Source organism: Cyanistes caeruleus, chromosome 14 (assembly GCF_971803275.1).
Source record: "Cyanistes caeruleus chromosome 14, bCyaCae1.hap1.1, whole genome shotgun sequence".
Taxonomy (NCBI): Eukaryota; Metazoa; Chordata; class Aves; order Passeriformes; family Paridae; genus Cyanistes; species Cyanistes caeruleus.
The window spans coordinates 16,489,061-16,510,763 of NC_141714.1; the positions used below are offsets into that span (position 1 = coordinate 16,489,061).

General features: G+C 47.1%; 1 protein-coding gene and 1 long non-coding RNA gene across 5 annotated transcripts; one reads left to right on the top strand and one right to left on the bottom strand.

Annotated features, from left to right (window-relative positions):
• The first annotated feature begins 7 nt into the window (after nt 1–7).
• On the top strand, nt 8–7,153 carry LOC147650596 (uncharacterized). 3 transcript variants are annotated; one of them, XR_015276486.1, is made up of 7 exons: nt 8–84; nt 173–210; nt 302–680; nt 1,023–1,100; nt 2,071–2,144; nt 3,475–3,562; nt 4,782–5,323. It is a non-coding gene; the product is annotated as an uncharacterized LOC147650596 (long non-coding RNA). The 3 variants fall into 3 exon arrangements; XR_015276485.1 differs by lacking the exon at nt 8–84 and adding an exon at nt 3,999–4,297 and having other exon boundaries at nt 133–210; XR_015276487.1 differs by lacking the exons at nt 8–84; nt 4,782–5,323 and adding an exon at nt 7,073–7,153 and having other exon boundaries at nt 133–210.
• Nucleotides 2,728–20,766, bottom strand: POF1B (POF1B actin binding protein). 2 transcript variants are annotated; one of them, XR_015276484.1, is made up of 16 exons: nt 20,325–20,761; nt 15,182–15,220; nt 14,691–14,792; nt 12,598–12,780; nt 11,529–11,659; nt 10,536–10,563; nt 9,637–9,711; nt 7,366–7,458; nt 6,553–6,666; nt 6,246–6,398; nt 6,025–6,135; nt 5,283–5,411; nt 4,926–4,999; nt 4,726–4,840; nt 4,156–4,320; nt 2,728–3,702 (listed from the first exon to the last, which is right to left on the bottom strand). XR_015276484.1 is itself a non-coding variant. In XM_086850858.1 (15 exons), exons 1-15 carry the CDS (start codon nt 20,664–20,666, stop codon nt 3,697–3,699), a joined length of 1,695 nt encoding a protein of 564 aa, XP_086706984.1. In that variant the 5' UTR covers nt 20,667–20,766; the 3' UTR covers nt 2,728–3,696. The 2 variants fall into 2 exon arrangements, 1 of the variants encoding a protein (XP_086706984.1); XM_086850858.1 differs by lacking the exon at nt 4,156–4,320 and having other exon boundaries at nt 20,325–20,766.
• Between the last annotated feature and the right edge of the window lie 937 nt (nt 20,767–21,703).

A 21,703-nucleotide genomic window follows, 5' to 3' on the forward strand; every position in this document is an offset into this window, starting at 1 on the left:
TTTTCAAGTAAACAGGTTGCTGCAGGGCTATTTATCAGACTGTTGAGAGAACATTGGGTTTGATTTAACCCTTTAGACTTACAGGTAATGTATTTGTGTTTGTTTTGCTTATTTCTAAAATAATTATCAAATGTGATACTAACATTCCTTTGAATTTTTTTTTACCTTTAAGAGAACAAAAAACTTCTCACATATTTTGGGAAAATTCAGGTAGGTTTTTGTCTTTTTATCTGTGCAATAGATAGAGCTTGCAGAATGAAATTCTAAAAATGCTGCTATCCTAAATTCCCTCTCTTTTTAGAATACTTGAATTACAACATCAGTGGCAGATTAAAAAGCTGAAGAAGAACATGTGCTATTAAATGAACCCTTCATCGAGGATTTTCAACAGGCTTTGAGCCACTGAACTTGTAGATTTTGCACAAAGAGCAGAAATTAAGCAGACAGGAGTGAATTCATCTGGGTTTTGTTGCTGCTTTTCCTTCCACGCCCAGCAATCAGAAAGGAAAAAATCTTAGTGATTTAAAGCTGTGGATTTCTGACAATGTCAGTGCTTTGTTCCTGAGTGTTATGTTGAATACACGGACCAAAGGAGTTTCTTCATCGCCTGAAGATGGTCCTTGACTGCCCATGGCTGTGCTGGCTCCACTTTCCACCCTACACATGGACCAAAGCATCAGGTAAGTAACTGTTCTGTATCAAAGCAGGAAGTCGATTGCTGTTCTTGACATAAGATTTTACTAGGAAGTGGTGTTTTAAATCTTCTGAAATGCAAGGATAAAATCCCACCTGAATCCTCAGCAGTTTGAGGGACATTTCCCAAACCCTTCTCAGTGCCTTTTCCCAGTACATATTTGAGAGCTGTGACAGGTCAGGGGTGCTTGAGCAAGCAGAACCTCACAAAGGTGTGCAGGGCTTACTCTGAAATGTCAGATCTGTTTGGTGCAGCTTTTTATTGGGCTGACAGGTGCAGTTAGAAGTGATTCATATCCTGATCATCAGCTGTGTTTTCCTCTCCTCAGGTTTCAACTGCCCACAATTAAAGGTAATAAACTGGGGAGTAAACACGGAAGAGCTGCAGCAGAACTCTGGAGGTAAAGGTGAGGTACTGGGTGTGGCTGCCAGAGAGTTCCCAGCCGGGGCTCTCCTTGGCTTTTATTTTACAGCTGAGGCAGAGAAACTTCAATACTGCAGAAAGGTCAGTCAAAGCAAAGAAGACAGTTTCCTCCTTTTCAATGCAAAACAAGACTGCATTCTGGCAGATAAAGACAGGCCAGAATGCCTATTGTTGTAATCATATAAAGTAAATAGTGTCTGACTTTTTTCTAATTTGTTCCTGGAAATAATGTAGAAGACTTGAGCTAAAGTAAAACATTTCTAACCAGAATTTACGGAGCTGAGTAAACAAGAAAATGAGTTTCTGTAAACTCCAGCAGAAACCACATTTGGTAAATCAGTTCCAGTTCCACAGCAATGAGGGGGATAGCTGAGCCCACAGTAACAGGTACTTCCTAGTAAAAAACTACTACATTACAGACAGTTTGAAAACAAAACCAGCCTATAAATAAGTGGTCATATGCTTTACCTACTAGTCTAGTTAAGCTTTTTGACAAGCATTCATTGCTTTGTTTTCTGTTAGTACAAAATGTAGCTGCAGCTTCAGCTCTGCAGCATTTACAGGGTCTGGTGATCTTCAGACTCTTTGAGGAGCTGTCCTTGCTACCCCCAGGACAGAGCTGGCTGGCCTGAGCAGCAACCTGGGCTTTTTCTAAGCAGGTTGCAGTTTCCCTGGCTGCCCCAGGATGGTGTTTCCACTGGGATGGATCAGCTGGATTTGAAAAGAGCATTTTCCTGATGGTGGCCTTTGCCATGCAGTTGTCTCACCCCACCCAGCAGCTTCTGGTCTGAGCCCTCTCCATCCTTAAGGGAGTTCCCTGCGTGCCCTGTGCTGTGCCAGAGAATGGAGGAAATACAACTTGGTGTCACTGAGGGGCTGGTTGGGAAATGCATGGCTGAGATGAGCCATCAGGAACTGTGGCAATTAATAACTCCCATTTCTGCTCTTTGTAGCTTTGTCTGAGCTGTGGGAAACACCCAGCCCTGGTGGGAGCACAAGGAGCATCTGCATCCAGACACCTGCACAGGTAACTCTGATGGCATTAAACAAACATGGTGCTTTTCCTCTGTTAGTCCTTTTTTTGGTTATTACCAAAAGTGAAAAGTCATTTGATGCCAGTGTAACTAAAATTATTTATTTCACTGACACTGTCCCATGACAGGAGCACATTAGTTCTGAGTATAGATTTACCTTTTACTCACTGCTCTGCAGAAAGAGGGGTTACTTTAGAATCTGTTTTAGAATAATTACTGAATGCAGAGGGCCAAGGCACTCCTTGTTCAGATGAGGGTATTTAATCAACTAAAGCCTATTCCTGTAAAGCCAGGCTGAAGGGGGGACCAGGCTGGTGAAACTGCAGCCCTATCTCAGCCTGGACATACTCACAGAGCAGCAGCAGGAGCAGGTTTTACTCATGGCTCCTTGACCTGCCCTGAAGAGCACAAGGCCAGCTGGACATCCAGCAGTACCTGGGGAAATTCTGGCAGCAGCAGCCAGAAAAGGGAGCCAGCCCTAATCCTTCACTGGTAAAGATTCATGGAAAGGAACAAGACACCACCTTACCCCCCTGCAGCTGTACACAAGGTATTTCCAGGACAGACAGACAATGATCCAGAGAGTTAGACTTGGGTTTATTTCATGGTTACAGGTAGCCTCCAGCATTCTTTCCCCATTAAACATTACCTAGGGTCTATATTATCTGGGAACAGAAATAGATGGCTGCAGCAGGAAAGCAAAGCAAGAACCCCACCACAAAAGAGCACCTTTGGATTGCAGCATTGCAGACTTTCCCTGTGAGTCTCTGTGCTGTGTTGCTCAGACAACTACTGAATCATGAACACCAAATCAGTTTGAAAGAATTTCTGTGGTCCTGCAAGGAGCAGAAATTATAAATGGCAGGTTGGTCTGATAAGGAAATTTAGTCCATGAGTTACTTTCACATAAAGTTCTTCTATATAAAAATATACCAAGTTCTTGAAAATTTGAAGCACAGCAAATAAATACTTACAGCTGGTTTGGGGTGAAAATACATCACCTTTGAGGTCAGAAACATTCTCTAAAATGAGCCTTGGCCCAGCCCTTCACTGAACTGGGTCCTGCTGGCATTTACCAGGTCAGAAGCTGGGTTTGGTGTAAGTTTTGTCCTTTGTGTCCAAGCTTCCCAGACAGAGGCAGGTGTAAGGTAAGGAGCAGTTCCCAGTGAGGTATTTCTGATGTTCCCATGCAGCCTGTGACTCAAAGCAGCTGTGGGAGGGATGGGACTGACATCGGGGTCATTCCCACTCTCAGCATGAGGAGACAGAACATGGCTACAAAGACCAAGAGAAGGTCTCAGATGTCTTCCTTTTGTCTCCTAGATTGCCTCAGGACTGGCTGAAGAACAGGAGCTAGTCAAGAACAGCTGAAGTCCACAGAAGGATAGCATCCCACTCTTCCGAGGGAAAAGTGAGTCCTTAATGTTTTCCCAGCCTTCCTCACTGTCAGACTGAACCTTTTTTTGGATGCAGAAGAGCAGAAAGTAAAGCAGTTTTAGTGGTTGTGAACTCCTTGGAGCAGCTCTGAGGGCTCAGAGGTTTCTCTCATTCCTAAAAGAAACAAGCAGCTTGTTAGAAGAAATGCACAAACCTGTTCCTGTGAAACAGAACTACCTCCCATAAAACATCTCATTTAATTACCCACTTGTTTTCTCTTGTAGAGTGTCCAAGGGGACCAGTGAGGTTTCCTCTATACCAAACACTTTAATTTTTCATTTCTCTATTGATGTTTCATTGCTTGACATTTCACTAGGTTGCAATGCACCTAGGTGAGGTTTAGGGATCAGCAATAAAACTCTGCTCTTTGCCAGTTACCTGAGCCTTTTGCTTTCTTAATCCTGCTGCAGGCAAGGTGCCCTTGAGGAACATGCCAGATTTGTTACCTGCATCTGTCACAGAACTGTCCCCTGGCTGTGCCCCCCCGTGGTTGTGCCCAGGTGCTGCTGTGACCTTGTGCCTGTAGCCACCACCACCCCTGCTTGGCCACATTTCTCCAGCCTTTACCTTGTAGCCAGACTCAGCACCATGAGCCCTGCCTGGAACAGAAATAGCTTCTGCAGCCCTGTCGTCTATTTTTACTCTGAATCACTCCTTCAAGTGTCACCACTCTTCTGCATTCCTGGGTTCGTCACTGCCCTGGCTCAAGGTGAGTTTCAGGGATGTGGTGCTCTGTATGTTTAAATAATAGCTTGGAGTCATTAATGCTCTTAATGCACTGGAGCACAGCCCTCCCAAATCCCTCCTCACCTGAGAGCACAGCAGGACACAGTCCCTGCCTACCTGCCCAGTACAGCAACACCCCGGGGCTGGTGTTAGAGCAATGCTGCTGCTTTTGTTCAGGGTAATTACGTGCCAGAGAAAACAACAAAAGGTTTTATTTGTACCACACCCACCAATTACTGCCTGCTCGTAAGAGCCAGGACAGTTCCCTGGCTGCAGTCAGTCACTTTGCTTTTTGCAGTTAAATTACCACGAGGGCATCTCTGAGCTCTCAGTTTGGGTAGTACTTGCTTTGAGGTTAAATTGAACACTCAGGGAGTGCAGAGGGAACAGTCCACATCCAGGTAAACTTACGTGTTTCCAGATCTCTCCAGTCCTCTCAATTACAATCGTTTGTGATTTATTGACAGGTGATGTGACCTTGTAGTCATCAGACAGGAGCCCCAGAATAGGATACTGATTCCTGTACCTGCAGAGAGTTGAACAGGTTGCTTAACAGAGCCTAAACAAAGGAAAGCCCAAAGGATGTGTTTCTAAGGTGAATAACACGTTACTTTTTAGTGATGATGGCTGTCACCCCAGGGGACTGGCTGCCGGATAACTTCTCATGCTTCAGCCTGAAGAGCTCCTGAGAAAACCAAAAGCAAACACTGGTGTGAAATAATGTTTTCTGAAGTATCAGTTCAAAAGAGTCACAACAAAATATTTGCAGAATTTTCTCTCAAAAAACAGTCTGAAAGTCTGCCCTTCCAGAAGGCTGGCAGAGGAACAGCATTCAGTTAAAACAAATCCTAACCCCCATTCCTGAGTCAGGAGAGGACAATGAAGATCCTGGTAAGGTTCCACCTACACAGTACATGGAGGCTGAAACACAAAAACCCTTAGAAGAGAAATAATTTGTATTATTTTACCTCTTGCTGTTGTTTAATAAAAGCCTCTTTGTCCTCCAGCAGCGATGTCAGTTCGTGCAGCCTCATTTGCAAGTCACTGTTGCTCCCCTCTCTCCTGGTTATGTCCTGCTGGAACTGGCACAGCTGGGACTGCAGAACAAGGCAGGAGCTCTCAGGTGTGGGGGGCTCTAGGCAGGGCCCCTCAGCACCGACCCAGGGCTCTGGGGGTGGCATTTCATTAACACCATCAACAGTGAGAACCGGGGATTTTCAGGTCAGGAAGTTGAGCCACACCAAATTCAGAAAGTGCTAATTGGATTGAATTCTACCCAGTATTAATTTAATGATTTTACAGTTCTCAAGCTAAACCAACACTGAACCAGTTGAATTGGCTTCCAGGGTTAGACACTTTTACCACTGGTTTCCATGAGAGGCATCTCCTACATACAGCTGTGACTGGGATTTACTTTTGTTTCCTATTGAGCATCTGTTGACTAATTCCTTATGTTATCAAGGCATACAACGTATCCTTTTAGACAGCCTGCTAATCAGATTGATCCCTATTTTCTTCATGTAAAGAATGGTTGGGGTTTTTTACATCAGTTTTATGTTCTACTATAAAAGTTAAACCACCACCAGTGTCTGTGAGTAAAGTAACTGCACAATCAGAAGCCACCCAAAAAGTGCCTGTGGTGGACGTGTGCTGCTGTAACTGCAGGAGCAGCTGTCCCTGCACACAGCCAGTGGCAGCAGAGCCCCTTACCCTGAGGCTGCGGATCTCCCTGTCCTTGTCCTCCCTCAGGTTGTTGATCATCTCCACGTAGCGGCTGGAGAGCTCGTCCGTCGTGGTCTGCAGGGTTGGGCTGGAGCAGCTCTGCAGCAAAGAACCCATTTGTAGTTTACAATGAGAGTGTAAATCAGTTTTCCTACACTGATCCCTGAGTCTGGGACTCAGCTACTGCAGCCAGCCAGGTGAGCTCTCACCTGCAGCTTGAGGCTCTGGATCTCCTGCTCCAGGGCCCTCTTGCTGTACTCCAGCTCCTTCAGCTGGCAGTCCTTGTCGCCCTCGCTGAGCCGCAGGGACAGGAGCTGTTCCTCCAGGGAGCGGCATCTGGCAGTGCTGTCCCTGAGCCCTTGCTGGAAAGCACAGGGGGAATGAGCACATGGAATTTCTCAGGGGAGGAACAGAATCACACATGCAGCAGGCAGCAGTTCTCAAAGTACCCAAAAGTCAGCAAACTGCCCCCATTTTGGCTGCCTGGAATGACACAGAAAATGTTTCTCGATTCACCTGTTGCTGACGATTGTTCTCCCTCAGAGAAGCCAGCATTGTTTCGTATTCTTTGACTTGAGAATCCTTAAAAGCCAAATCCTTCTTCAGCAAGACATTGTCAGTTTCCAGCTTCTGCAGGACAAAAGTCAAAAACTGTCAGTCAAAAGCTGCAATTTTTCAGCAAGCTCTTCCCATAAAGTACAACACAGTCATTAATAAAGGGATGTTTTAGAACTGAGAGAATGCTCAACTTTCATGAAAGTTTGGGGTTTAGGTACACAGCACACACTCTAGGGCCTGTGGCTTTGTGCTGGGTGGTGTCCTGGACACTGCTTCCAGTCTGTTCAAATAGAAGCCAACAAAAACAAACAACCAAATAAAAACCACCCCAAAACTAAGCCTATTGCACAGATTCCTTGTTCTGTTCTCAAGTTCCAGCTCCTCCCTCAACTTTGCATGTTCCAGGACAATGCTGTGACATTCCCAGCAGTGCTGAGCACTTGAGCTGGTGTGGGAAACATTGCTGCTTCCCCAACAGGAATGGTCTGCTGCCTGCAGACCCACAGGGCTGGGATGGCTGAAGGCCAGAGAACCTCTGGAGCTGCCAAAGCCACCGTGTCCATCCAGCCCTGAACCTCTGGAGCTGCCAAAGCCACTGTGTCCATCCAGCCCTGAACCTCTGGAGCGGCCAAAGCCACCGTGTCCATCCAGCCTCCCTGAAGCACTGACAGAGCATCCACTGGCACCAGCACAGCTCCAGCCTGCAATGGCAGCCCTGAGTCCAGCTGCCAGCAGCTGGATGAGCCATGGGCAGTGAAGAACAGGACTCACCCCCAGGTCATCCTGTAAATGGCAGAGCTCCTCACGCAGATTCTTGAACGTGGAAAGCACAAGTCTCAGGGATTTGTCTGATGTCGCTCTCATCTGGGAGGGGAGAAATGAAAAAGATAATTGGGATTAATTAGGCAGCTTTGTTTACAATATGCCTGACAAGAGGTAGAACAGAAACTGCTTTACAGCTGACAGTAACTTCTAAAACCATTGCATGTCCTTTGAAGTGCCCACAGTTTCTACAGGAAACATTTTCACTGCACTTTGTTCTGCAAATGCCAGTGTTCAATTTCTGCCTTGTAATGCAGGACAACGATGTTAAAAGTGAAAGGAACAACAGGGTAAGGAATTGCCTTTGTACACCAATAAAGGGAAAAATGTGTTAATATTGCACAATTATTATTTGAGCTTTCTATGTTTTGTGCTTACACTGATTTTTGAAAATTAGTGCTCTGCTTGAAAAGGCACAGAGGAATGAGCCATGTTTGAGATCTGGCAAAGCTTTGGGCTCATGAGTGAAGGAATTTAATTAACATTTTAAAAAATTTAAATTGAAAAAGCTCATACAGCCAACTCCTCCCTTTAAAAGGAAAAAGATCCCAAAGATGAAAGGAGTCACCTGGATGAAAGAGAAAACAAGAAGTGACCACAGCCCAACACTCTTCTCCTTTGGAATGCTAATTTTAATGCCTCTAATAGCTGTGTATTGATTCAGGTGAAAACATAAATTGTTGTATTTCATGATACATTTATAATACCTAAAAGAAGAAAAACAGGCTTTGAAAGGACACACAAAACAACTCCTCAAGTTATGACTCTCTTGGAAGGACTGAATATTCTGTGCAAAAACTGTAGTTTTTTCTTGTCTGGACAAAAGTGAAACCCTCCTGTGTGTTCCCTTAACATGGAAGAATGACCTCTCATGTTCTCTAGCCATATGGGGATTGGCCCTTGCCCAATTTTTTATCCCCACTAGTGACATGGTGTGACTGAAACTTCATTCCTAGTGTAACTCACCTTTCTGTTTTGTAATTAAAGCGGGAATTTCGCTTTTGCCTTATGGTTTTGTTGGTTTTATTGTGTAATACACTATAGAGTAGTTTGAAAGAAGGAACTGAGTCAAATGGTGACATTTAGACTATAAAAATATAGTATAAAAATATAAAAATATATAAAAATATAAAAAAACCCCACTCAGCAACTGCTTAGAGCTAGAGGCTGCTAAATCCCAGAGGTGCCATGTGCTTCTCCACTGGAATTCTGTGTCCTTCGAGAAGCCTCTGGACATTCCCAGCTCAGGATCCTGGGCTGTGCCAACTCTGTCCTGGTGGCCAAGGGCTCTGAGAGCACTCTGGGTGGATCCTGACAACACCTGGTTCCCCAAAAGCCATTTTGGCTGCATTTTATAATCACAGCTGTGAGGATGTAAAACCAGCTGGACACAGAAACAGGAAATGCCTGTTCCAGCTTTTCCACCTGGAGCTGAAGCAGCCTCCCAGGACAGTGTGCCAGCGTGAGACCATGGAATATTTGGGGGTTGATGTCCATCTTCCTTGTAAGAGAAGCACAGAATAATTAGTAGTAAGATGGAAGGGATGGGGGAGGTTGGAGCAGGGCAGCTGGAAACTCAGACCAGGCTGCTCCTTCTCAACTTCATTTCAATGGATGTTTTTTTAACCAGGAAGTGATTCCAAGGTGCAGAGCCCAGATCAGGACCCTCCTGCTGAGGCTGCCCTGGATGCTGCTCTGACACACCTGCCTGGCACAGGCAGCTCTGAGTGCTGAGCTGTGCTTTTGGCATCGGGCAACAAAAGGAACCATTCCTGATGTGGTTCAGGTGTGAAGGGTTTTGGCTTCCTGGGCTGGTTCTTCAGCTCCCTCCCTGCTCCATGCCCAGCCAGGGGGTTGGGCTGGGAGCAGGTGGGATTCAGGCTCTGCTTCTGGGTTTTTAGCTCCTCCTATTTGTGTTTGGCTTTTAAAGTAAAGCCTTAATACACAACACACAAAGATGAAAGGTCTCTGTTCTCCTGCCAGTGGTCAAAAGCCACAAGAGTTTCCAGTGAAACTGCAGGAAAGCCCCAGTAAAGCTCCATTTAAAATACACAAGTGGACTGTGGGTCCCTGTGACACTTCACAGCACCATTCCACCCCCTTCACTCTAGAAACACCAGCATGAAGGAATACAAGGTGAAAGCTTTATGTACCAAGTCCCTCCTGTGTGTGAGCAGCTCCTACTGCTCCCAGTTCCTACAGGCTGCCAAGCTCCCATACCTGCAGGAGATAACGAATCTGCTGCTTTGTTGCCTCAGACAGTCCTTTGGGAATTAATTCTTCAATATCTTCAGTCTAAGCAAAGAAGGGAGGAAAGGGGAGACATCTTGATTAAGAATTTTGCCTGGTAGATAGTAATGTGGTTTCTTCATTAATTACACAGCTCTGCTATGAAAAACGTCCTTAGTACCAGGCAAATAAGAACAAAAATAGATCAAAGTCTATCCAGAAAACTTCCAAAGTCTTTTATATGTGGGGCATGTACAAAATGAGATAAAGTGATACATGAAGCATATATTCAAATCCTTAAATTTAACATTTGAAAGCAGTATTCAAACCAATTCTCTCTCAGGGACTAACAGCTGATGCTACAATTCCCTACCACAAATTGCCCATTTATGGTAGGGCAAAATCTGGTGTTTCTGAATGAGCTGCCAATAAACCCCAGATGACCACTGGGAGATGCTGCCAGGATTCAGTGGCATTTGCTTCCTGCAGGTGAAGCCAGGACAGGTATTTCTGCCCCATTCACACTGAATGCCTTCAAAGCTGCAGCACCTGCTGCTCAGCAGCAGCTTCACTGGCCAGGGAGTGAAAGAACCTTTGCAAAAAATACATTGTAAAAATACAGGTACCTGTGCAAGTCATTTTCCAGTGAAACCATTACTGGAACAGCGGGAGAGACTTCCAAGATTTGACTCTCATACTGGAATAATGCAAATTCTTGACATTTCCTTTCAGTATTATCATATTTGCAAATACCTGCCTGGCAGTAGCTTTCAGGCTCTGAATGTTTTTACCAAGCAGGAAGCAAAGACCAGCATCCTTAATTTCAACTGCTTTGGCATAATTCGCTTGAACCCTCCCCCACCGGTGCCAGGGGACAGCCTGAGCCTTACCTGGCATGTGAATTCGATGTCGTGGTTCCTGTAAAACACAAAACCCAAGGATCTGTTAACTCAAAGCTCCTTGAGAACTTTCAGGATTCAGGCCCATATTCACCACTAAAAGATTATCTGGACAATACAGAGCAAGGAAGAGTCTTTATGAGCTGCAGAGTCATTTCCTTCCCTCTGTGGAGGAATTCCTGGGGAGACTGGAATCCTACAGCAGCAGGGCTAACACAGGCTGCCTATCCCCAGTCCTTTGGGCAGTTATCCCAATTACTGGCAGTTAACCCAATTACTCCCTTAATTGCCTGGGTAATGGTTTGCCCACAACTCTGCTGCAATGCCCCGCCCCAAGTGTTGACTCGGCACTGTTAGGGTTTCTGTGATGGTTAAATTCCCTTTTTCCCCTGCTACAGGACCACTTTCCTTATTCAGTGACCTTGGAAAGCACCAGACAAGATGGGGAGTGAGGGTGAAGAATGAGGGTGATTGGGAGGGAAGGGGGGAAGGTTGTGCAGGGCACTGCCTGCTATGACTCTCATTTCTTCCCACAGATGGTCTGCAGGGCTCTGCAGAAAATGTGCTTAATGTTCATTTGGATGTAGAGACTGAGCTTTATGCCTGGTGGTGGCTGTCCTTTAATCCATGACCCAACAGCACAACAGGACAGAGGGAATTTGGGTATTTGGGTTGTCTCTCCAGGACACAGCAATAGATTTGTGTCATGAAATATATGTCAGAATGTGCTGTAAGTTCTTGTTTGCTCAATGTACAAACACCTGTGGGAGACAATTCTTAAGCATCAAATTCAATAAATTTCCTTGGCTTACAGCATTTCTATGTCCTCAATTACTTGCAAATCAGATGAACGTGTAAAACATCCAGTCAATTCTAGCTGTCAGGAAGAAACAGAGAACAACCAATTCACAAACAACACTGTCCCTGTCAGCTGTGTGGTGCTGGATGTCTGAGACACAGGAATGACAGATCCAATGGCAATACCTTGTCCCAATCTTCTCCACGTGCTGCAGCAAGCAGCTGTACAGGTCAGTGCTCTTGCGGTGCAGCTCTGCCAGCAGCTCCCCAAAGAAGCGACAGTCCAGCTGCTCAGGGCTGTCCTGGGGGCAGCTCACCTGGCAGGAGACAGGCAAGACATCAGAACAGGATCCCTGCTTTGGGATGAAAGCTGAACATGAAAATGCTACAGGTAGGATGGATTTGGGTCTGGCTGCTCTTAGCAATTTGCAATTAATTTACACTTTTCTTGGTAGTGAGTCTTCCATGTCTGCTGATTTTCAATAAACTGTGCAGAGAGGATTTCCTTCTTTTAGAACAACAAGAAACAGGCAAAGTCCTGCTTCCACAGCAGTGGCCTCAGCTCTATGGGAACATCAGCCCAAGCTGAGTGTCCTGAGCTGGCTGATGGGAGTGTCAGGCTCTGGGAGGTTCTGCACAGGTCTGACACCAAGGTCCCCAGGGTGTTTGTCACCCAAACACCGACTGGGTGCACAGGAGGGACCTGCTGCACTCCCCCCCCGGCTGCACTAACAGGCTACAGGTACACCAGGAAGCTCCTTTTGTGCTTCCACTGAATCTGTGTCAACAGCTTTTGCATCAGATTGAAATATATTTGAAGCCCTGGCTGATCAGCGTAGGAGGAAAGGAAGCCTGAGCTGATGCCTGCCAGGGTTACAAAGCAATGTGTGTTTCCTCCCCAAGCAGAGGCTGTGCATCCCTCAGCCTTTGTGCACAGGCTGAATTAATGGGTAAAGAAAACAAAACCAAACAAGCCAGTGAGACTGAGTTAAACACCATGGGCCGATCTCAGTGCACACCTGAGCACAGGTCTGTGGCAAGGAGAAATACAATTCCTCAAACAGCCTTTCCTTCCCAACAGCACTCGAGGAGTCCTTGGACAGCCCCAGACAGACACACAGACCCTGCTTAGTGACGAGGCTGCAGTGCTGAGAGCCCAACACAAACCCCTGCAGAGCCATAAAACCTCCCATTCCCAGAGTTCTGTCTCTGCCCAAGAACAAACCGCTCCGAGAACGCAGCGAGGAGCCCTCACCAGCTCAGGGGGCACCGTGCTCCTCCTGACGGGCTGGACCCGGCACTCGTCGCTCCCCGGGCCCGGGCACAGCTCGCAGGGAGAGCCCGTCTGTGTCTGCTGGCACTGCTGGGTGACGGCGGGCGGAGGGCACGGCGGGCACTGCGGGCACTGCTCCGGGGGACACAGCTGGAACTGCCGCTCCTGCCACACAGAGAGACCTGTTATTGCTGGACACTGCAGGGAATATCCTGGCACAGAGGGATCTGTTAGTGCTGGACACTGCAGGGAATATCCTGGTACAGAGAGATCTGTTAGTGCTGGACACTGCAGGGAATATCCTGGCACAGAGAGATCTGTTAGTGCTGGACACTGCAGGGAATGGGGAATATCCTGGTACAGAGAGATCTGTTAGTGCTGGACACTGCAGGGAATATCCTGGCACAGAGAGATCTGTTAGTGCTGGACACTGCAGGGAATATCCTGGCACAGAGAGATCTGTTAGTGCTGGACACTGCAGGGAATATCCTGGTACAGAGAGATCTGTTAGTGCTGGACACTGCAGGGAATGGGGAATATCCTGGCACAGAGAGATCTGTTAGTGCTGGACACTGCAGGGAATATCCTGGCACAGAGAGATCTGTTAGTGCTGGACACTGCAGGGAATATCCTGGCACAGAGAGGGATCTGTTAGTGCTGGACACTGCAGGGAATATCCTGGCACAGAGAGATCTGTTAGTGCTGGACACTGCAGGGAATATCCTGGCACAGAGAGATCTGTTAGTGCTGGACACTGCAGGGAATATCCTGGCACACAGAGGGATCTGTTAGTGCTGGACACTGCAGGGAATATCCTGGCACAGAGGGATCTGTTAGTGCTGGACACTGCAGGGAATATCCTGGTACAGAGAGATCTGTTAGTGCTGGACACTGCAGGGAATATCCTGGTACAGAGAGATCTGTTAGTGCTGGACACTGCAGGGAATGGGGAATATCCTGGCACAGAGAGATCTGTTAGTGCTGAACACTGCAGGGAATATCAGGGATCTGTTAGTGCTGGACACTGCAGGGAGTGGGACATCAACCTCAACAGCAAATGAAATGTGTCTGTGACTGGCAGTGCTGGTGGTGGCTTCAGATGTTTTAATAATCCAAATAAAACTGAATTTATACCTAACTGAATATGAGTTTGCCTCATTTTCGTACTCCAGGGTTGTAATTCACCAATTTTCCTTCCAATTTTAGTAGGTGCCAGTGAGAAGCACAGGTGAAAAACCTTTCCCAAGGCGGATGTCCCATTACACATGAAAATTTCCTTCAAAACTATGCTGCTGATTTGACCTTAATCTATGAACAGCCCAGGTAACAAAAACCAGAAGTAAAAGTATGGTTTCCAGGACTAAACTCCACAATTTTTTATACTTTTCTTTGCACATCATCTGCAGAAAGAAAAAAGCTGTTATTTATAATTACATTTTTTTTTTCCTTTTCCACTTCAGAGACTGGATATCACAGAATTCAGCTGTCTAAAATCCAGAGACATGAAAACTTCCATTTTTTTAAAAAAAGAAAAAAACCTCAAGTAAATCACTTTGAGATATGCTAAATTTCAAATTTCTTTTCCTGTTTCAGAGCAATAAAGTGGAGTGATATTTTTGCTATTGACAAAACACCAATTGTGAGATGAAATTTCATACAGGTTTTCCAAATACATTTTTTCAAGAGTTACTAAAAAAAAAAAATTGTGTTTTTAATTTTTTTTCCTAAAAACGTATCTTGATTGTTCTTTTGTGAAGCTACTGGAAGAAACCAATTTACAGCCACTATTCAGATATAGATTGACAGTATTAGAGACACAACAGCAATTTCCATTGTTAAATAATAATAAATTCTTGGGGAAAATATGGCAAACATTCCACCTTCTGCTCTCCTTAAATATTGTTTCATTTACTTTCAGAATGTGTCCTAGATCACAACAAGGCAGTTCTCAGGTTGGCAGCTACTCCTAACAAAAATAAGAAAAAAACTCAAAACCAAACCAACCCAGAAACATCAATTTCCTGCTACCAACTCAATTTTCTTCTTGCAATAGATAATATAAACACTCAACTTACTTGGAGGGGATTTAATAGTTCATATTTCCTTATTGTTTTTTCATAGATGACATTATTTCCAGGAGAGAAACTGGCCCCTCTAAGAAAAGGGGATAATGGCTCCTGAAAAACACATGAATAAAAACATCCATAAATCTTGTCAAACAGCAAACTTAGGATTAGTGTAATTTTGACTAAAAACAGATAATTTAAAGGTAAGTGAGATGTCCTTTAGGATGTGAACATGTGAGTGTGTGTCCTTTTGGAAACAAAGTGGCTGTGCTTGCATAGGGACTATGTGAAATAAATACTGTAGAAACAGCAATTAATCAGTGTCAATAAAGATTTAGCTGCTGAGAGGTGGAGCCTGAGTGGCTGTTCTGCAGTGTTTTCAATCCCTCATAATTCCATCTCTCACCCTCAGGTGTGAGCTGTGTGCTCTCAGAGTGTTTAGCATCCCCCACGGAGGAGCTGGGGAAGGAGCTGAGGACAGTCCAGCACAGTTTCCTTACCTGATCCGGGTTCTCAATGATGATCCTGCGAATGGTGCCCTGCAAGGAAGGAAAAAAGGTTCAGAGATTACTGCATTTCAACCTCTAACACCTTTTCTGGCAGAGGAATCTGATTATGGGCATTGACTGTAAATACTTTGGGATCCACTTGCCACAATCACCTGGGGATGTTTTAAACCCAAGGCCTTCACACCCCAAAGGAATTGGTCCATGTGCAGCACAGCAAGACCCAATCCATCACTGCATTTTAACAACTGGGTTTTTCTTAATCCCCTCTTTGCAGATCTGAAGGAATTAGTCCATGTTTTCTCTAAGTGCAGCAGAACAGGTGACAAATCAAAGCTGGATGAGGCTTCCTGGATCCCACATCCCTGTTCCAATCCATCTCTTATTTTTATTTTTTCACGTTACACATCAAACTCAAGCTGGTGTGGATGGAGACACATCATACTCTTGTTTCAGCAAGGCATGGAAATCTGGATTTTGCTTAAACTCAGAAGTGAAGAGGAGGTGCCCAACAACCCACTGGGTCACATCCAGTGCACACAGCTCTACAACTGCCACCTGTGGGAATGATGCCCACATGGAGCATCTGCACATTTTCCTGAATGAAAAATGAGATGAGCCTCTTTAAATTACAAAAATCTGTCCCTGGCAGCAGCTTTGGTTTCAAATAGATTTCTTCAGGTTTTGCCCCAGCACTGTCTAGAAGTAATTGCAGGCAGTGTCCTCCACCAGTTCTAACAAATCACACATTGCTTCAACACTTCACATCCACATCTCTCCCCAAACAAGCAGAGCTCCCACTGAGCCCAATCTAAGGGCTGGACAATTTGTCAGTTTGAAGCACACTGTTTATTCCCCCTCACAGCACAAACCTCCCATTTTCATAATGAATCATTTCTTCCCCAAAGCCAGGGGGAAGTTTATGTTGCTGCAGTTCAGTCTCAGACACATTCTCAGCCAGGTGGGAGCAGCTCTGAAGTAGGTCAGGTTTCCTGTCAACTGTTGCATAACCTTAGGAAGCCTGGAGCAGTTTTCCAAATCTCCCAAGAGTGAATCATAACAACACCAGGAAAAAGAAACAAAAGTAGAAAATAAACTGTTTTTGTAGCAGTCAGAGTAATTAAAAATTCCAAAATTAAAACTCTTGTGGGAACTTGGGGAGCTGCTCAGTGCTGCTGCCACCCGATGTGCCAGCAGGACTCTGGGGACATCACACAGAGAGGTGGAACACGCAGCCCAATCCTGCACCACTGACACCTGCAGAACTGGAACTAAAAAGTGAAATACTCAGCAAAGGAATGGCCACTGGTGTCAGAGCAGGCACAACCCGAGCCATGTCTGTGCTGGAGCACACGGAGCTGTGACACCAGAGAGCCGTGGGACAGCAGGGACTGCTTCATTCCAGCACAGGGACAACACATGGCCATTGTGTGACATTAAACACCAGCCTTGCAACTCACTGAAAACTTGGACAAATGTGCCAGGACTAACTCAAAATCTAGAGAGGATAACATATCCAGGGTGTCTCAGAGGAATAAAGCCACAATGGAGGAGTCTGGAGCATTTTAAGTTGAAAGAAACCTTTATAATATTCACAAGAACAGTCTCATTGTATATGCAATATTATACAGAACCTACGAATGCTTTGCCTGGATAAAATTATGCTTCTTTTTCAGATACCCAAACTCTTTCATTTTCAAAGAACTGCTTTACAAACACGGATTTGCCTGCCCTTTCTCCTGTTCCAGCCAAGCAGGCTGGACTGGCACGGGCTGGGAGGGGACCAAGATGCAGGAACGCTGTGTCTGTGCCAGCCTGGACTGCCCACACACAGCTCGGGGCACTGCACAAGGAGGTGCCACCTCCAAAGCCTCTGGAGCTGTCCCCCAGCAGTGGGGACGCTGCCATGGAAAGGGATCTCAGGCTGCTTCCATTTTCCAGCATTCCCAAGGGGCACAGCTCAGGTTACTCTCTCCAAGCAGTTGGAAGTGTTTGGAAATGCAGCATTTTCTGTCTGGGAGAAGGAAGGGGAAGGTGGGATTCCAAAGGGCTGTTGTGGGTTTCAGCAGCACGACTGGGTTTGGAATTTGTGACAGCCTGATCAGTCAGTCTAGGTTTGTTTTACAGAATCACAGAATGGTTTGGGTTGGAAGAGACTTCAAAGGTTCTTCCCGTTCCAACCCCCTAAATGGGGCTTATAAGAAGAATTTTAAAAGGTAGCACTAAAACTTACATGAATGTTTTTGCTATTCTTTAAGATTTTTAAATAAGGAATAAGCATTTGATAGATTTATCCTTACCATGTGCCAATTTTATGCAGAAGCAATCAGTCCAGTCCTTTTTTTTTTTTTATTTCAACTCCTTACCCTTGGCTTCAGCCAACCCAGAGATGAAAGTGAGAATTTAATCTATGTCAAAGGCCTTTATCCACAACACATTGTCTTGCTAATTACAAGCAATCCAGTCATCTGCTCATAATTTATGAGTTCCAGTTGGCAGGTGAAATGGGGAAATGGCAGGCTGTGTTTCAGGCTGTTACAACACAGACCAACCCTAAAGCTGGTTAATATTACACCATTTCATAGGAGCCCTTTGCACGTCACAGAACTGAGCCCAGCCACACAAACACCCAAAATTTCTCACATGGACACAGAACCTCTACAAAGCCTGTCAGGGTTTTGCCCTCTGCAAACATTTGATATGTGCCACTTCAGAAATTATCTTTCCATGACCATGGAGAAAGGATTCATGCACATAAGCCACACTGGAAGGGAATTTATTTCAACCACTTCTCATATAGATCAAGCAGAGAAAAACTGGCTGTGAATTACTCCAAGGACAAAAGTTACACCAAGTAAAAAAATCCTGAATCCTGAACCACAAAAAGGACCAGCACATGTGCTCTGTGCACACACCAATTTCAAATTCTCCCTCTCTCCAGCTTATTAAAAGCAAACATAAACACGAGAGCACACCCCAGCCACATGACTGAAGACTAGCACTGTATCAACAGGGATGTTGTTGTTAATCCACACAAGCTCTGCAGAAGCAAATTAAATATAGCTCAAAGACAGCCCTTTGCTTTACCAGCAGTACAGAGCTGAAACTGCAGCTCTGGGCTGCCACTAACCCCAAATTCTCCTGTTACAACAACACAGGTGTGAGTTTGGTATCGGTCCATTATTCACTTTATGTGGCCCTACACAATCGGCTCAAAGGGCAACTGATCCACTCTTGGGGAATGTCCTACACCCCTCCCAGGGCTTCTCCCTGGCAACTCCCAGCTGACTTCCCTGTTTGTTACTGTTTTCTGCTTTAATAACTTCCTAATAATCTGTATTAGGCGCCTTCCTTCTCCACCACTGAAACTGCAAGCCACACAGAGCCTGACTGAGCTACACCCTCTTGTCTTTAAAGTCTCATCCAGCAAAACACTTCAGCAAGAAATTAGTTTTCATCAGCAGGATGTAATGGACTCAGTGACTGCAACAGATGTTGAAAATTAAACATCCTCCATAGAGCAGCGACAGCATTTGAGTCTGTAATCCTTGTTCACGTATTTATCTAGGCAGAGGAAGCCGGGGACTGCAGTGTTTATGCCGATGAATATTTAAATAATTAACTGCAATTCAGACGATCATCCAGCCTAGCTGAGCAGATCACTTATCTGGGAGGTGAGAGACCTGTGTTTACAGTCCTGCCCTACATCTTGCAAAAGAGGATTAACAATTTGGATACAGGGGGGATGGCTCTGCCATGACCAACTCCTGCAGAGCTATTGTGATCACAGACTCGTTCAGGCTGGAAAAACTCACCAAGATCATCAAGTCCAACCATTGGCACTGCCAAGGCCACCACTCGACCATGTCCTCAAGTGCCACATCCACACAGTTCTGAACACTTCCAGGGATGGTGAGTCCACCAATTCCCTGTGTTCCAATGTTTAACCATCCATTCCATGAAGAAATTTTTCCTAATATCCAACCTAAACCTCTGCTAGCAGAACTTGAGGCTGTTTCCTCTTGTCCTTGTATTAGTGCAGCTGCTCACTCACTTCCCAGGATTTACATAAACCATCCTGAAGAGGAAGGCAGCCCTCAAACTATGCAAATATTGCTCTGAAAGGAATTCAGATCTTGTATTGGTCTTAATCCAGATTCTTTTTGACAGGTAAATGTAACACAGGAAAGAAAATTCAGTAAGAGTTCATCTTGAAATAAATGTACGTTGCCATTTGAGTATAGCAGAGCAATCCTATCAATGTTAATGATATTCTGCTGGATGAGGAAAAAATGGTTTGAGAATAAATTCCCATCTCCTTTCTGTTTTTGCAGTCAAATCTGTTCTTAAGCTACTGGTTTCTAGTTTTAACATACCAGTTGCACGTGTTAAAATGACAATAAATTCCACCAATACTTTCAAGCCATGCCTTGGATACACACACAACAAACCTGCTGAACTGCATTGTGAGGGCTCTGCAAGCCCGGCTCCAACACCTCAGTCGCGGACCTTACTAAGCACCAGCGATTCAAAGAGAACTAACAAGCGCACATGTTTCGTGTTCTATTTACATGAGCAGCCCCGAGTCAGCAGAGCCGCGGGTGACATCCCGGCGTGGGAAGGGAGCAGGGACCGCTGCTGGGCTGGGGCAGAACTGCCAAGAACGGCGATCTGCGTTCAAAGGGTGGGAAAGGCTGTGCGGACACGGTGACACCGCTGCCAGTGACCGCATCCCTGCCGGGGCCGGCCCGCTGAGCCTGGGGACGGCGGGGAGCGCCCACAGCCGCTTCTCCCCGGGGGAAATGAGCGGGGAGAGCCGAGGGGCCGCGGCCGGACCCGTCCCACCCCCGGGGGAGCCCGGCCCGACCCTCCGACCCTGCACACCGCCGGGCAAGCCCGCAGCTCCCGGGGCTTCCATGGCCCCTCATCCCGGGCAGGAGCGGAGCCGACAGGGGAGCAGCTCCCGAGGGGCCGGGCTGAGGCAGGGTCCCGGTCCGGGAGCAGCCCCGAGGGGCCGGGCTGAGGCAGGGTCCCGGTCCGGGAGCAGCCCCGAGGGGCCGGGCTGAGGCAGGGTCCCGGTCCGGGAGCAGCCCCGAGGGGCCGGGCTGGGCCGGGTCCCGGTCCGTGTCCGCCGTACCTGTGGCGGGTCGCAGCCGTGCCCACAGTCCAGCGGCGAGGCGGCCCGGGAGGAGCAGGAGGTGCTGACCCGGCGGCAGCCCGGCCCGTAGGTTCGCACCCGGTCGTAGGCCACGGCGCCGTCCTGCTGCTGGTGCGGAGCGGGGTCCAGGCAGGGCAGCGGCCGCGGCGGCTCCGGGCACGGCGGGGGCTCGGGGCAGGGCGGCGGCTCGGGGCAGGCCCGGCGGACAGGCAGGGTGCTGTAGTGCTGCTGCCGCCGGTAGTAGTGGTGCTGCTGCTGCTGCTGCTGCGAGAGGTGCGGGGGCAGCGCGGGCGGCTGCTGCTGCTGCTGCACCCCGAACATCGCGGCGGGACTGAGGCAGCGGCGGCGAGGCCGCTCCGGCTTTACCTGCGCGGGCCGCGCCTTGGGCGGGCCACAGCTGCGGGCGGGGCCCGGCCCGGCCCGGCCCGGCCCGGCACCGGGCCCCGCTCCCTTCACAGCCAGACATCGCCGAGCAATGCCTCACGCCGTTCTGTAAAGCCCTTTGCTATTGTTCCCTTTCCAACGCATGTAGCGGGAGTGTAAACCCGTAGTTATCTGCTGCTCAAATGAACTTAAATGTTCTTTTCACGGGAGGTTAGGGAACTTGGCCACGGAGCCTTTCCCACCTGCAGGAGCCGCGGTCGCCCTTGGCGGCTCGAGGGAGGCTCTGCCCGGAGCTGCCAGGGACAGGAGCAGTTCTGTACCCGCATCCCTGCTGCCTGCAGGGACCGACCGACCCGAGCGTCCCAGGGTGCTCCGGGTTCAAAGGGACCTTAAAGCCCATCCCGTCCCACGGGCAGGGACACTTTCCACTCTCCCGGGTTGCTCCAAGCCCCGTCCAGCCTGGCCTTGGACACTTCCAGGGATGGAAAAGCCGTAGCGGCTCTGAGCAACCTGTGCCAGGGCCTCGCCAGCCTCAAAGGGAAGAATTTTCCCCGATATCCCATATATTCCCATCCCCTGTCAGAGGGAAGCCGTTCCCCCTTGTCCTGTCATTCACAGCCTTCATCATTATGTGTGGAATACCACACAGCTCTTGCCTAGAAAGGATGGAGTTTGTTACTTATTCAAAATCTCACTCTGCAGAGAAGAATGCAAACTCGGTTTCTCAATCCAGCGTATTTTGAGTTGGATTCCTCTGGCAGCGTCAGGCAAGCCCTAACTGACAACATAACTTTGTTCTGCAAGGTCATGTAGCAATAACATAATTGTAGAATCTTGTGTAATGAATATTCTTCTTAGTGATAAACCTGGAATTCTTTATTTTGTCAGTTTGTTTCCCCTACACGCTTACTGTGCTGTAAGGCCGCATAGTACAGTCAGTCACACAGAGTAAAAACTAATTTCTGTAGTACCAC